General features: G+C 46.6%; 1 protein-coding gene across 1 annotated transcript in view; it reads left to right on the plus strand.

Annotated features, from left to right (window-relative positions):
- SRRM3 (serine/arginine repetitive matrix 3) overlaps positions 1-15,021 on the plus strand; it is a 103,664-nt gene that overhangs the window by 84,291 nt on the left and 4,352 nt on the right. Inside the window, exons 13-17 of the mRNA XM_083715363.1 lie at positions 2,625-2,712; positions 5,874-5,894; positions 11,754-11,773; positions 12,676-13,028; positions 13,729-13,946. Of these exons, the coding sequence (XP_083571489.1) occupies positions 2,625-2,712; positions 5,874-5,894; positions 11,754-11,773; positions 12,676-13,028; positions 13,729-13,946 (700 nt within the window). The remainder of the gene's footprint in view (positions 1-2,624; positions 2,713-5,873; positions 5,895-11,753; positions 11,774-12,675; positions 13,029-13,728; positions 13,947-15,021) is intronic.

Genomic DNA, 15,021 nt, shown 5'->3' on the forward strand with positions numbered 1-15,021 from the left:
GCTCAAATAAAACCCCCAAACGAACCTGGTGCTATGCCTGTAAAGAAAATGAGAAAATTATCAGGCCAGTTTGATACTAGAATCAATATCATCTGTGCTATTTTTTCTAGAAAAAGAGAACATCTCCCTTGTTCTCTTATAATGGTGCCCACCTGAGAGGTGCCAGAACTGGGGGAAAAACCCCTGGTTATCATTGTGTCAGCCACCACATTTTAGTCAACCAACTATTTAGATTAAAAAGGAGTATTTGTTGCCCCCAATTAATCCATCCGAAGTCTTAAATTATCATTATTTTTTAATATCAGTACTCTTAGAAAAGCCCAGGTGGTTAGCAACATATACGATGGGGTGGTAGATGTATCTAGACTACAATTCCCATCAACCCCAGTGGCCAGAGTTGATGGGAGCCAGGTTAGGGTTCATGTTTAGAGTCCAGCGACTTCCAGAGGACCACAGGTTTCCCATCCCTTATGTAAGACAAGGGTTTTCCTCTTGTGTCAGAAAACAGAGAACTTCTCCTAGCAGGGGCGCTGGCTCCTAGGGGCCAAGCCCTTTTGGATCCCCCTATATTTTTGGGGTACGGGCTGCCCCCATGCCCTAAAAACATGGAACTGAAGAGTGGAACTGATCATAGTCCTCCTGCAGCCGCAGAAGGAAGGAGGGTCGAAGTAGCTTCCAACCGGTGGCAGTGCCAAGAGAGGAAGAGGAGGAGCCGCATTCGGCTCCTCCCAACGTTCTGATGTCACACTCATGACGTCGGGATATTGAACATGTGATGATGGCTCCTCCAATCGCAAGCTGGCACCTCTGTCTCCTAGGAACACAGGAAGCTGCCTCATATTGAACCAGACCATTGGTCCACATAGCTCAGTATCATCGATGGGAATTGGCAGCAAGTCTCCATGGTTTCAAGCAGGGTTTTTACCTCCTCATACATCCCATTCCCCGGGCCCATAGGAAATAAATTCTGCAGGCTAGGATGCAGGGGGAAAAGAAATAGTATCAAGGCCAGCTCTACCATTGAGCAGAGTGAGGCAGGCACCACAGGCAGCAGATTCGGTGTCATGAAAAGGCAGCAAATTGCCAGTTGTTCACTATTTTCTTCTTCTATTTTTACTGCCAGGTAATCAGGAGGGATGCTAGTGGGATATTCTGTCGCAGCTCCAAAAATAACTCTGCTGGCCTTGAGTACAATAGATACCTTGACTTTGACTTCTTCTTATTGATATTTAATTATTGTGTATAATAGTAATAATAATAATAATATCAATAAATTAACTTTATTAGTTGGGTTGCTTGTTTGTTTTTACAAACGTCATGCAGAGTGACTTATCACACAATGAAGGCGTATCTAAAAGACAATACTATTTTTAAAAGGCAGGATTAAAACATCCCACCCACTTGATGAGGCCAATGATGGCACCAGGAGAGCCTCCCTGAGGACAGTATTGCGCAAACAGGGAAGCCACCACCAAAAAGGCCTTTTTTTCGTGTTGCCACCCTCCAGACCTCCCATGTAGGAGGTACTTGCAGAAGGGCCTTAGGTGATGCTCACAGGGTCTGGCAATGGGTGGGCAGCATTTGCTTCTCTGCTTCAAAATATTTTGAGTTATCCCTGAGTAGAATCAAACTCAAATGAAGTTGACTTCCCTTTTAAAAAGGTGGTTTCAATTTTCATGCCATATTTTCATGCCGGTGGGCTTCCTTGGTGGTACTCTATATCTATATCTATTTCTCTTTCTCTCTCTCTATTTCTCTCTCTCTGTTTCTCAGCTCCTCTTTCCTCCTCCTCCTCGCCCTCTCATGTACACACTTTACAATTTCCCCCTCTTTCAACGGGGCCCCTTCTAGCTTATCCCAATACAAACAGATTCCCATCCCCACCCCCACCCCCAACTTGACATTTTCTGCCTTCATCCGCTTCCTTTCTCGCATGATCTTTGGGACTTTTTTTTTCCTTTCAAAAATATTTAAATGTTACAGAGAAACTTTTTAAATTGTTTTATTTTCCGATGGCTGCCGCTATTTAGACAACTACTGGTTATCCATATGCATATATTTTTTAAAATTTAAACAAAAATGAAGAATAATGGCTGCCTGAACTGACCAAGGCCACGTTTGCACCATAAATTTAAAGCAACTATTAACACCACTCAGAATGGTTGTGGCTTCCCCCAAAGGATTCTGGGAACTGTAGGTGTTGATTAAAGGTGATGGGCATTTTTAGGAGACCCCTGTTCCCCTCACAGGGCTACAATTCCCAGAGTTCCCTGTGAAGAGGGATTGATTGTTTGACTTCTCTGGAAACAGTAGCTCTGTGAGGTGGATGGAGGGGCTCCCAAACAGCCCTTAACAAACTACGGCTCCCAGAATTCCTTGCGGGGAGCCATGACTGTTTAAAATGGTACGATAGTACACTCTGCGAGGGGAATAGGGGCCTCCCAGCAACTCTCAGCAGCCCCATAATGAACTGCAGCTCCCAGAATGCTTTGGGGGAAAGCATAAGTCTTTGAATTGGTACCATAGTGCTTTAAATCTATGGTGTGAATGGGGCCTGAAATCCAAAGTGTGGTCAAAGCAAAGCAAAAGTTGATTAGCAAAAGGGGTCTGAAGCACGTTACTAAAGAGTCGTTGTCTTTTTCCCCATTCTGCCCTCCAAATGTGGAGATTACCATTTCTTTTTTTATTATTGCATTCCTCACCACTCCAAAGGTAGGTATTTCTCTCCCTCCGCACGTTCACTTCTACAGATCAGCCTGTTGAAAAGCACCGTAGTTTGATTAAATGTGATTTTTTTCTATCTTCTCTCTCTCTTTCTTCCTCTCTCTCTCTTCCTCTCTCTCTCTCTGTCTATCTCCTAACGCTTGTCTATTTTTGGTGGCTCTGTACAATTTTTATTTATTTTCTTACAATTAGCTACAAAGTCATGCTTCTCTTATCCTTCCCCCCCCCCCATGGAAATTTATTTAATTTCTTTAAAAATAATAATCCTCGTTCTGTTGTTAGAATGCATTTCTGTGTGTTTTTTCTGCTCTTCGATCTTGTGTTTGTTTCCATAAATGGTACAGTCATATCCAGCTGATTTCCTTTTTGTGATATTATTATTATTATTAAGACGGCTTACTATGCAAGCCATTTAATTGTTATTGCCAAAGTAAAATCACTAAAGCTGAGGGAGACTCTCCATACAATTGAAATTATCCTTCCTCTGCCTTGATCACATGGGTGGTTATGAGTTTTGTAGATGGTGTTAAAAAGACAGTTCCAGTTACTGTGGTCACTGAATTTTGGCAGCAAAATCCTCTCTCTCTATACAGTCATACCTCGGAAGCTGAACGGAAGCTGTTCCAGAAGTCTGTTTGACTTCTAAAACGTTCGGGAACCAAGGCGCAGCTTCCAATTGCTCCTGCAGCCAATCGGAATCTGCAACGGACATTCAGGTTCCAAAGAACATTCACAAACTGGAACAATCACTTCCAGGTTTGCCTCATTCGGGAGCCAAAACGTTCATCTCGCAAAGCATTCGACTTCCGAGGTACAACTGTATATACATGGAGCCTTTATCTATAGGCAACAACATCCAAGGGGATTTCGATGGAAGTGAAAAGATGTTTAAAATGACATTGAATATATACAATCTAAGGCAGCGGGTGGTGTTGGTTTGCAGTACAGTACAATCACGTCTTACAGACGTCTAACCTGCGTGATTTCAACCATACGAAGTTGGAGGTATTTAGCTGAAAGTTAAATGCATGCAAGACAGATCTTACAAGCTCTTTGCAAGGCCCTCTGAGTACACCAGCTGTGGAAGCCACTGGATGCTCTTTCAGAAGCAGTTTTATATGCACTTTTGCATATATGTGGAATCCATGCATCCGAACACCCACATAAGATGTGATTGTACTGTACATAATCTGGGAAGTGGGAATCACTGAGTTTTGAGATTTGTGGCTACTGTGGAGATTCCACAAAGAGCAGGAAGAACTTATGAGGACTTATTAGAAGAAGATCAGGCAGCCCCCCTTTCCTTACCTCTGCAAAGTGAGGAAACTGGTAGCGTGTAACGCAGAAGACTTCGAAAGAAATAATGAAAGCTCCCCCTATCCTCAGAAGGGCCATCTGGAGAGTGACTCTGCCTAATTCCAGTGACCTTCCACCACTGGGACTGTGTTATTTGCAAACTGGCTATATTCCAGAAAGTGTCTTTATGTCATGTGGAATAAAATGTTGTGTAGAAGCTCAGACATAATGCGTAATTTAACAGTTAGGAAAACAGCAGGAAAATGGAATAAACTGACATGTGAATGTATCCCGCAACTCACTGCCCAACACTGGACTTTGTACAATGGATTTCAGAAATCTGTTCCTGGTACTGGTGCAACCCTAAAAGTTCCCAGACGCTCTGCAGCTTCCATAAGACTTATAAGCCGCACAATGCTTCCAGACCACATTCATCCCATGCGTTTAGACTTAGAACCATAGATTTGGAAGGGACCCCAAGGGTCATCTAGTCTAACCCCCTGCAATGCAGGGGTCTCAACACATAGCTCCCTCATCCAATTTGAAACCATACTGGACCCTGCTTAGCTTTGCAAATGTGCTAGCAGTTTTATGTGCCCTAAAGCATTATGATTCCAATTTGAACAATTGTGGCTTTCCCCCAAGTAATTCTGGGAGCTGGAGTGTATTAAAGGTGCCGAGAGTTATTATGAGGCGCCGATTCCCCTCACAGAGCTACAGGTTCACAACCAGTCCCTCTTTGCATGGAACTCTGGGAATTGTAGCTCTGGAACTGTAGTCATTCATTTAAGGTCTCCCACAAAATTTACCATATGGAGTCTTCTGTCCATGTCAGAAAACGTGCAAAAAAAGGTCATCACTGATTCCAAATCAAATCTTTAGGGTCAACAACCAGCGTTAAAGAGGCAAAATAAGAGGCATTATCCAGATGTGTCTATTAGGATGAAATAGGATAAAATGAAATCCTTTACCTGAATGGTCCCCTGTCCCTGTCTCTTGAGGTAATTGACCTGGTAAACCAAATTAATTGGGTCAGGCCCCAGGCTGTGATTATGTCCTCCAACCCAGAGTTACTCAAGAGAGACATTGACTGGGGGACTCAAATTCTGGCAAATCTGTTCACCAACATCAACAATTAATTGCGCCATTGATTCAAAATTCAGTTAAAACTAATTTAATTAATTCAGCACATCTGATGAACTTGACTCATTGATACCAGCTTTTCAAAACCTGGTAGTCATTTAGGTATACCTCCAGTGCCCCCCACCAGTAATCCTACTGCCCCCTGGGGGCATTACCAGTCACTTTGGGAACCCCTGACCTGCAAGGTCTCAAATGGAAGCATGGAAATGATTGGAAATCAAGCCTGTTTGTAAAAGAACCTGGGGAGTGTCAGGTGATGGACTCTGGGTGGGTGTGCAGGTAATCCCATCATAGTTCAGAGGTGGGTGATGTGTCCATCACCTCCTTGATCAGTTTGGGCATCACTGCTTGACCGAGACAGACCAGTTAGGCCTGGAATGTGAGCCAAATCCATCAGCCAACTCTTCCCTTGTAAAGGAACACTCGGGTCAATGGTAACACCAGGATTCAAGCGCATTGACTTTTGTGTAGAAGAACCCGGTTCTGGTTGTCCTTCCATTCTCCCTGGTGTGAATCAGACCCCTTTTTTTCTCACCATCTCCCCCCTCCCGAAAATCCAATAATTACCTCCACTTAAAGGGGCTATAATGATGGGTGCTGCTCCCTAAGGCCGTGGTGGTAACTCTGTTAGGTGCTTTGGTGAAGGTGGGGAATGTTAACATTTTAGACCAAAATACTGATTTCCTTTTGTTTTCTTATTCATGCTGAAGCCTCCATAGGGTCTCTCGCTGGTAGGTATATGTGTATCTAGAAGGATTTCTAACTCTCTTCAGATTTAGCTGGGCATGCTTTGAACGGGCAAGACTGGCCACTGATTGCATCTGGGCAGAGACCACCAGCAGCCTCAAATCCCTTGCGGTTGACCCAAAGCCCTTGCAATTGGCCTCGTGGCCACCCACAAGGCAAAAGACAAGCCTTCAATGTGTTGCTCTGTGTGATTCATGCTGTCCAAAGGCAAATCTCAAGATCTGAAATGGTTTTGTTCCAGTGCATACAGAATTCAAGTGGTCTGGACTTTCCTGGGTTGATGGCAGACAATACCAAAACAATATTCTTGACCGTTTGTTGTGTGAGTGAAAATGAAGGCATTTCTCTGGCATTTTCAGGAGGGGCCCCCTTGCTAACAAGCTGGCCAACAGTTTCCCATGTTTCCCCTTGTTTTTTATTTTTAAGCACTAAAACACACATGGCAGCGCAAAGCTCTCTCCATAGCTCCTCGACTGCCACACTTCATGGCTGCCCTCATGGAATACCCAAGGCATTCTGGGAAGTGCCACTGGCAGGAAGTAGCCTGAGGCTCTCCCCACTGCTTCCTGCTAGCTGTACTTTCTAAGGAAAGCACCAACTCCCTCCTGAAAATTTCAGAGATGTTGCTTCCCCTCTGTACACCTCAAGAAAGCTGCAGAAAATCAGCAACCACTTCTTGCAAGGGGATAATATTTTCTGGACACATGGGCAGGGAAAGTCCGTTTCAGTTTTAACAGGGGATGTTTCCATATCCTGCCCAAGGTGCCTGAGGGAACCCCGATCCACCCTTCTTCCAATTCTCTGGCCCCATATATTCCTGTTATCCCTGTTTACCAGGGTCAGTTCTGGTTTTCTGTCTCCCAGCTAAGGTAAATCAGTGCCATGGTTTGGCATTTTCTTGCAGTCTATGTAGGGGGAGATGCCTTCAAAAAAAAAGTTATATGCACACATGCATCAAAGTTGCCCTGGGTCAGAGCTCAAGGCCTCTTTTCCAGGTCTCTAGAAGTTAATTCTGCCAATGAAGGAGGGGAGGCATCTTAATTCTAGGGTATATGTAGGTAATTGTACACCTGGAAGTGGAACACTGAGTATACAGCAGCTGGAGAGGTCCACTTCGAACCTTTCTGCCTTTACCCAGCTATGACTTCCTGTCTTAAATGTTGACAAATGAATAGCAACTGTGTGTATAACCAGACCCACTGTGAGGTTAAATATGGTGAGATCTTTTCAAAAAGAAAGGAAAGGGATCAGAGCTGACAATACTTTTTTTCCCCTGAGAGATTTTTATTTTTCACACCTGCTTAGACAAAGAAGGTCACTTGCACAGTTTTCTCCAAATATTCCCCACCATTTTTGTGTGCATGTATGTGGTAGTCACAATTTCTCTCTCTGTCTCAAACACACACACACACCAGAACTATGTCAGGTCTCTGGGGCATTGTGGAGGATGCAAGAGGATTGCTAGGCTATCCATGCAGTTGCTGCTGTCATCGCTTGCAGCGACAAAAGCTTTGATGGGAGGGGAGTTGTGTTCCTGCTAATGGTGACCCTCAATACCCAAGAAATAGTTGGATAATTTCTCTTCTCCCCCTGGAGAAATTCATCACCATCCCCTCAGTTTCTCTGCCCAGAAGCAGAATCAACAGTGTGATGTAGCAGCAAAAAATATTTAATGCTATTCCTGGCTGGCTCCCTCAGCCAATAAAGCGAGATGAGCGCCGCAACCCCAGAGTCAGCCACGACTGGACCTAATGGTCAGGGGTCCCTTTACCTTTACCTTTTTAGGCCAGGTCAACAGAAGCATAGTGTCCAGATCAAGGGAAGTAATAGTACCACACTATTCTGCCTTTGTCAGACCCTACCTGGAGAACTGTCTCCGACACCACAATTTAAGAAGAATATTGATTAGGGTTGCCATATTTCAAAAAGTGAAAATCCAGACAGAAAAGTTGTTGAGCATTTTTTTGACCAAAGTTGTTGAGCCAAAGTTTCCAACGGCCTATTTCCAGCTATGTTTGGGAATTTCCAGACCTATGGCAACCCTAATATTGATAAGCTGGAAGGTGGGCAGAAGAGGGTGACCAAGATGATCAAGGGTCTGGAAACCAAGCCTGATGAGGAACGGTTGAAGGAATTGGGTATGTTTGGCTTGGAGAAGAGAAGACTAAGAGGTGATATGATAGCTGTCTTCAAATACCTGAAGGGCTGTCACATGGAAGGCAGAGCTGCTCCAGAGGGCAGGACTTGAACCAATGGCTTCAGATGACAGGAAAGGAGATTCTGAGAACTTTCTAATGGTAAGAGCTGTTTGACAGTGGAATGAGCTCCCTCGGAAGTTTGCGGACTCTCCTTCATTGGAGGTTTTTAAGCAGAGGTTGGATGGCCATCTGTCATGAAAGATCTAGTTGAGATTCCTGCATTGCATTTGGACTAGGTGACCCAGAGAGTCCCTTCCAACTTGAAAATTCGGTGAATACAGAATGTCAAGAGGCACACAGGTCTAAAATTGTGTACCAGGCAGGGGGAAATCTTTAGTGTTGGAGAGAATCTCAGGAAGTGATGCTCTTTGTGAGAACCAGGGGTGGGGTTTTACAAAATCTGAGGCTGACCCTGCTGTTTTCACCTGCGAGAAGTTGGAGGGTGTTTTGTGGTATCTATTTTGATCAAATAGGAAAGGGGGGAAAGAGAGGGCTGCCCCCCATCCCACACCACCATCTCTGAAAGAAAAGGAAACCTCACACACAAAATTTGACAGCAAGGATGTTTTGAACCCTGAATACAAGTTTCCCTTTGGGGCAGGGTTGGCCACTGTGAGAACAGGATGCTGGGCTATATGGGCCACTGGCCTGATCCAGGAGGCTTTTTCTCACATTCTTATTGCTGGTTCCCTTCTGAGTCACTCTTTCTTACTGAAAGCAAGAGCGGAATGAACTGAGAGTAGCGAACCAGAAAGAAAGTGGGTTGGTTTAAATGTCAGCATAGGGGAGAGAGCTAAGAGCTAACCCTCTCCTGTGCTAGCCCTGAAAGCCTGGAACAAGCTCAACCCCTGGGTAGGAAGGAACCCTTCCTCTTTTTCATTGTATTTTAATACAGTGGTACCTCGGGTTACATACGCTTCAGGTTACATACGCTTCAGGTTACAGACTCCGCTAACCCAGAAATAGTACCTCGGGTTAAGAACTTTGCTTCAGGATGAGAACAGAAATCGTGCAGCGGTGGCACAGCGGCAGAAGAACGCCCCATTAGCTAAAGTGGTGCTTCAGGTTAAGAACAGTTTCAGGTTAAGAACGGACCTCCGGAACGAATTAAGTACTTAACCTGAGGTACCACTGTACTGACCTTGAATGCCATAGAACAGGGTGGGATTTTTGTGCGTTTTTTGGTGGGGTTTGGTTGGGAAAGTTTTGCAAAAGTAGATAAATATTTACTGGTCGGGGAGACCTAAGGAAGCAAATCCTCCCCCCCCCTCCAAAAAACCCAATCGATTGAAGACTGAGCATGCCCAGTAGCTACAGAATGAATGACCATGTGCCAGAAATGCCAAAAATTTGATGGGCAGGGGAATAGAATGGAACAGAGTGTTCTGAAAGTAGGGAGGGCTGGATGGATGGGTTGAACACTAAAGAGGAGCACACCCCGCACTGCAACATTTTGTTGCAGACCCCACTTCCTCTCAGCTCACTTCCTTTTCCTAAAATAGGGTTTCGTGAGAACTAGCAGACCCAGAGTTTTCAGAGTTTCTTCTTCTTCAGGCAAATAGATCAGGCCAGAGTATAAAGGGACTGACCATTATTAGGCACATGCACCCATGTACCCACCCAGCTAAGAGAAGTAAATGTTTTACAGGCTAGGAAGCCTGTCTTACTCAAACACCTATTACCCTTTTTGGAGGGAGTGGGGGAAAACATTTTTTTCCACTACATTTGATCCCCATAGCTTTTTTGATGTGGGACGTTTAAGATGCCAGCCTAGCTGCTGATTTTGGATGTCTTTGGTTCCTTCTTTTTCTCTGTGTCTAAGGCAGCCTTCTGCAAGCAGGTGCCCTCCAGATGTTCTGGGCTACTATCAGCCTCAGCTGGCAATGGTCAAGGATGATGCAAGTAGAATATTTGGAAGGTAGCAGGTGGAGGGAAGCTATGCAATGGATCAGTGGCCCTCCAGATGTTGTTGGACTCTTCCTCCCATCAGCCACATTGGGAGGGTACCAGAAGATGGAGAAGGCTCAGCTAAAGTCCCCAGCTCTCACTCAGCCCAGAGGTTGCACAACAGATACACCCTCTGTTGCCTTTTCAAAGCTGCCTGTTGCCCAAATGTTCACCTGCTTTGCAGATGGGCATCTCTCCAAGGGAGATTTGAACTGGGGCAGTCATTTGGCCTTCTCAAGGAATCCTGGGAGTTGTAGTACAGTGGAGGAGCTGGGTTCCCGTGGGGAACTAGCTCTCACAGCACCCTTTAAGACTCCTGGTTTTCACTCTCAGCTGTATCTTCACCTGCCCCACACATGACATGGCATAGGTGTGGGGCAGGTGGGCATGGTTTGAGGGAAACAGCCTGCAGTCCAAATTTGAACATCTGGTGGGCTATGTTTGGCTCACAGGCTGGATTCTGGGGACGTGGAGAGAAGTTGCAAAGGTTATAAAACTGATCTATGTCTGTCACATGGTCGGCCCTAAATCTACCAATCCATCAGTGTTCTGCCTCCGCCGACAAAATTGTTTCAGCCTCCTTCTGTATAATAACAATTCCATGTTGAATGATTCCCTTATGGGGCTGTCCTACACAACTGTGTGCCCCTTGCAGGAAAGGCATAGCTCAGTAGTCCAGGGCCTGCAGAAGAAGGTGTGAGTCCAGTCCCTGGCAGCATCTCCAGTGAGCAACAGGTTTAAGTCACAGGTGAGGACAAAGATGCCTCTTCCCCAGAGAGCTTGGAGAACAGCCAGCTTGACAATATTGAAGTACAAGGACCCATCACAGCCTGGCTGGGCATAGGGCAATTTCCTGCGTATCACCAAATATGGGAACAATTCCCATCATGGACTTTTGGGGAAAGTCCACAGCAAGGACACGGCTCGATTCCCCCTACAATCTTCCCACTATACTAAATTTAATTTCTGTGCCTTTGTGTGGGTCTGAGAGAAATGGAGCAGACAGGTCCTGGACAGAACTAAATGGGGAGAGGTGGGGAGGGAATCTGTTGGACTCCCATGCCCAACAGTAGCCATGGACAGTGGGTGTTGTAGTCTAACACCATCGGGAGGGCCTCAACACTGACCTAGAAGAATCTGATCAGTTAGAAGCAGGTTCAGGACAGCATACTCAGGAAGAGGATGGAACCAGATTAGAATCTCTGGGGTAAGGGGCAGAAACAGGCCACAATCAGAGGACTAAGGGTTGTGGTTGGCGCCTGGGCAAAGATGGCTGCTTTTGAGATCCCAGTACTGGTAGGAAAACACTAGTCCCAAGAGCGGCAAGCTAAACACCAATGGCCTAGCAAACCTATGTACGTCATCAGGCTCCCGCAGCCTTGAGAGCATGTCCGTCTTAAAAGAAAACCCACCCTGTCATTTCCACTAATTTTAGGGAAATCCAAATGGCATTCCGTTTGTTCTAAAAACAAAAGAGGGGACTACACACAGGGTCCGCCTCATGGCTGTGTGTTGCAAGAGCTTAGGAGACCAGGGTGGTTTGGTTTTTTATTCCTCTCCTTTCTATCTCTCTCTCTCTCTCGTTCTTTCTTTCTTCCTCTCTTCCTCTCTCTCGATCTCTCTTGCATTTTTTGTCAATCTAATGATTCACTTATATTGCCCAACTTTTCCCTTCTCTTCATACCTTACCTACTAAAGGAGGAAATACCACTTTCTTGGTAAGTGGACGTTAACCAGGATGGACTTAAAAAAAAAAAGTGGAAATTTAACAAAAATAAATAAATAACATAAAATAAAAAAGGAAAGAGAATAGAACGCTGGTGGAGACTCTGCACAAATTTTGAAAACCCAGGAAGAGTTCAGAAACTTTTTTTTAATATCCTTTTTTTTCAGTACTGATGACATTTGTGGAGTTTTCTTTTGGTTTAAGATTTTATTTTCTCCATCCCCAACCCAGCCCCTGTTCCAATCCCCATCACCTACACATAGCTCTCTCTTTTCTTCTACATGCCTTGATCAAGCTCCCCACAAAGAAATCCATTTCTATCCAAACCCCACCCCACCCGATCCTTGGCTTCTTATCCTTTCCCTCCACCATCCCATAATGTACCCCCTCTTCCACCGATATGAGCACCCTCCCTTTTCTTTCTCTCTTTCTCTCTCTTTGTTTTTTTCAACAAAATATAATTTGGGGTCTTCTTTCTTTTATTTTAAAAGAACACACACATACACACACACATGCACATATTATATACTTTTCATTTTTCCAAGGTGACCCTCTCCCTCCCGCCCCGTTTGAAACTCTCCGCCTCCCCTTCCCTGTTTCATTTTTTCATTTTGGTTTATTTCCTGTTTTTGCATGCCAGAGATTTTGCATGAGCTGCATCGTTTAAGGTCGAGAGGTTGAACAGGGGAGAGAGGTGCAGAGTAGTATCTGTGTAGCCTGCCTTTATTCAAATCATTGTGCATCGCTGTTGTGAAATTGCAGCTTTTTCCTGCTGGTGAGGGGTCTCTCTTTGTTTTTTTAAAAAACCCTCTCCTTTCCTTCTTTCTCTCTTTTCGCCCCACCCTCCCTCTCTCTGTATCTCTCCCCGTCCCTCCGCGTCTTTCATTCTGCTAGAGGCTGGATTCCACGTCTCCTTCCACGAGGGCCCACGTCAAGTCTGAAGCCCCATCGCCCCACTCTAAGGAAGGCCGGTGCAGCAGCAAATATGGCGTCAAGGCCTCACGCCGGTCCGCCTCACCTCCGGGGAGATGCTCGGGTGGAGATAAGCGCTTCCACAGGCGCCATGCGAGGTCCACGTCGACCCACAAGCACAAAGGGCGTGGCAGGGCCAAGCTCTCAGCCGCCAAGGAGTCCCCGCGATCTGTCAGCCACACAGGCTACAGCAGTGACTCAGAGGGGTCCACCTGCTCGCACCCTTACCACACCGTGGCCGGGACAGAAAAGAACCATGGGGTGCACCTAAAAACGTAAGAACCAGAATGGGGTGCATGCTTGTGAGTGGCCCATATACCATACCCTCCAACAGGGCCCATGTTTGGTCCAATGCGCAGAAAAACAACCTGCTGCTGTTTAGTCGTTTAGTCGTGTCTGACCCTTCGTGACTCCATGGACCAGAGCACGCCAGGCACTCCTGTCTTCCACAGCCTCCCGCAGTTTGGTCAAACTCATGCTGGTAGCTTCGAGAACACTGTCCAACCATCTCGTCCTCTGTCGTCCCCTTCTCCTTGTGCCCTCCATCTTTCCCAACATCAGGGTCTTTTCCAGGGAGTCTTCTCTTCTCACGAGGTGGCCAAAGTATTGGAGCCTCAGCTTCAGGATCTGTCCTTCAAGTGAGCACTCAGGGCTGATTTCCTTAAGAATGGATCGGTTTGATCTTCTTGCAGTCCATGGGACTCTCAAGAGTCTCCTTCCAGCACCATAATTCAAAAGCACCAATTCTTCGGCAATCAGCCTTCTTTACGGTCCAGCTCTCACTTCCATACATCACTACTGGGAAAACCATAGCTTTAACTATACGGACCTTTATTGGCAGGGTGAAATCAAATCCCCCCCCCCCCCGAATTAACCATTGTCTGAACCTGACACCCACACCAAATGCCCCCCTCTGTTGCTTCCCCCTCTGCGCTCTGATTGGCCCTGCTAATCTCCGCCCACTGCATGTTTCAGAGCAAAGGAGAGGCACCACCGCAGTAGGCTGGGCAGTTGCTCTCCAGCCCCAGTCAAACACTCCAGGCACAAGTCGGAGCGAAGGAAGAGCCTGTCTCGGAGCAGCTCCTGGAGCTCCAGCCGGTCCCCGTCGAAATCTCGGTCCCGATCCCGGGAAAAGAGATCTGCACGCAGCAGGACCCGGTCTGGATCCCAGAAAAAAATAACAAGCAGCAGGTAAGGTGTTTGTAATTCTCAGTTCTTACACTGGGGGCAGCGACAGCACAGAAGACGGTGACTTAGAACCCGGATCGTGGTGGTGGGACACTGGAAAGCAGCCTGGGTAAGGGACAAGGTGGGAGGTGCTAGAAGCAGGGGCTTTGAGCGATCAAGGGAGGGGGTCACTAGAAAGAGGCCCTTCCAGGACAGGGCTGGAGGCTGAGAGTTGCAGTGGGAGTGCAGTCTCGGACAGAGAGGAGTCAGAGATTCCCCTGCTACACAGCACCAGGGAAGTCCCGGTACTGCTGGCTCTCCTCCCGCTCTGACACCCCGATTGATCAAGGAGAGTCCTGCAGGTTGCTGAGCACTGGGCCAGACAGGCCCAGAGGAGGAGCCCACTCATTTCTGCAGCCTTTGTCTGCTTGGGAGGGATCCAGAGTGACAGGCTAGAGGTGAAGGGCAGGGCCTGTGGTCAGTTTCAGCACCGTCCCGAGCTGAATGAGTCAAGCCACAGTAATTCTCCTGTGATGTTACTTTCTGTGAATAAAAGCTAATTGCATTTTGTGCCTCATATTCTTCCTGCCCTGTGGATGACCTGTGCTTGCCTGACAGCTCCTTGACACACTGCCACTGACCTGGGTCTAAGTCTTCTTTCTCTGTGTCATCCCTGGGGGGTTCTTGGGCTGGTGCCTCCCACCGCTCTTTGCCACCCAGCCATTCCCTGACACAGAGTGACCCTAGGAGCCCGTCCCCAGTGACTGACTCACCTCCTTTCACCCTGATTAGTCCAATCAACACAAAGTGTCTTGATCCCACCCCCTTGTCCCACAACCCTGGACAACCTATGAAGGTTGAGCTAGATGGACTAATGGTTTGATTCCATATAAGGCAGATTCCTATGTCCCTCAGTGTTTGCAAGATGGGGGATTGCTGTCTTTCAATCCCAGGGGCCGGTGTCACAAGCCATCATTGTCTTCTGATACCTGAAGGGGGCACTGCAGCTGGTTTGCACGGCCAACTGTAGTTCCCAAGACCCAGATTCCCAGAGACTCTCACAATGTGTGTGGAAATGAGGCCACAGGGCTGCTGTGGTTG

This window comes from Podarcis gaigeae (assembly GCF_964106915.1).
Source record: "Podarcis gaigeae genome assembly, chromosome: 15".
Lineage (NCBI taxonomy): Eukaryota > Metazoa > Chordata > Lepidosauria > Squamata > Lacertidae > Podarcis > Podarcis gaigeae.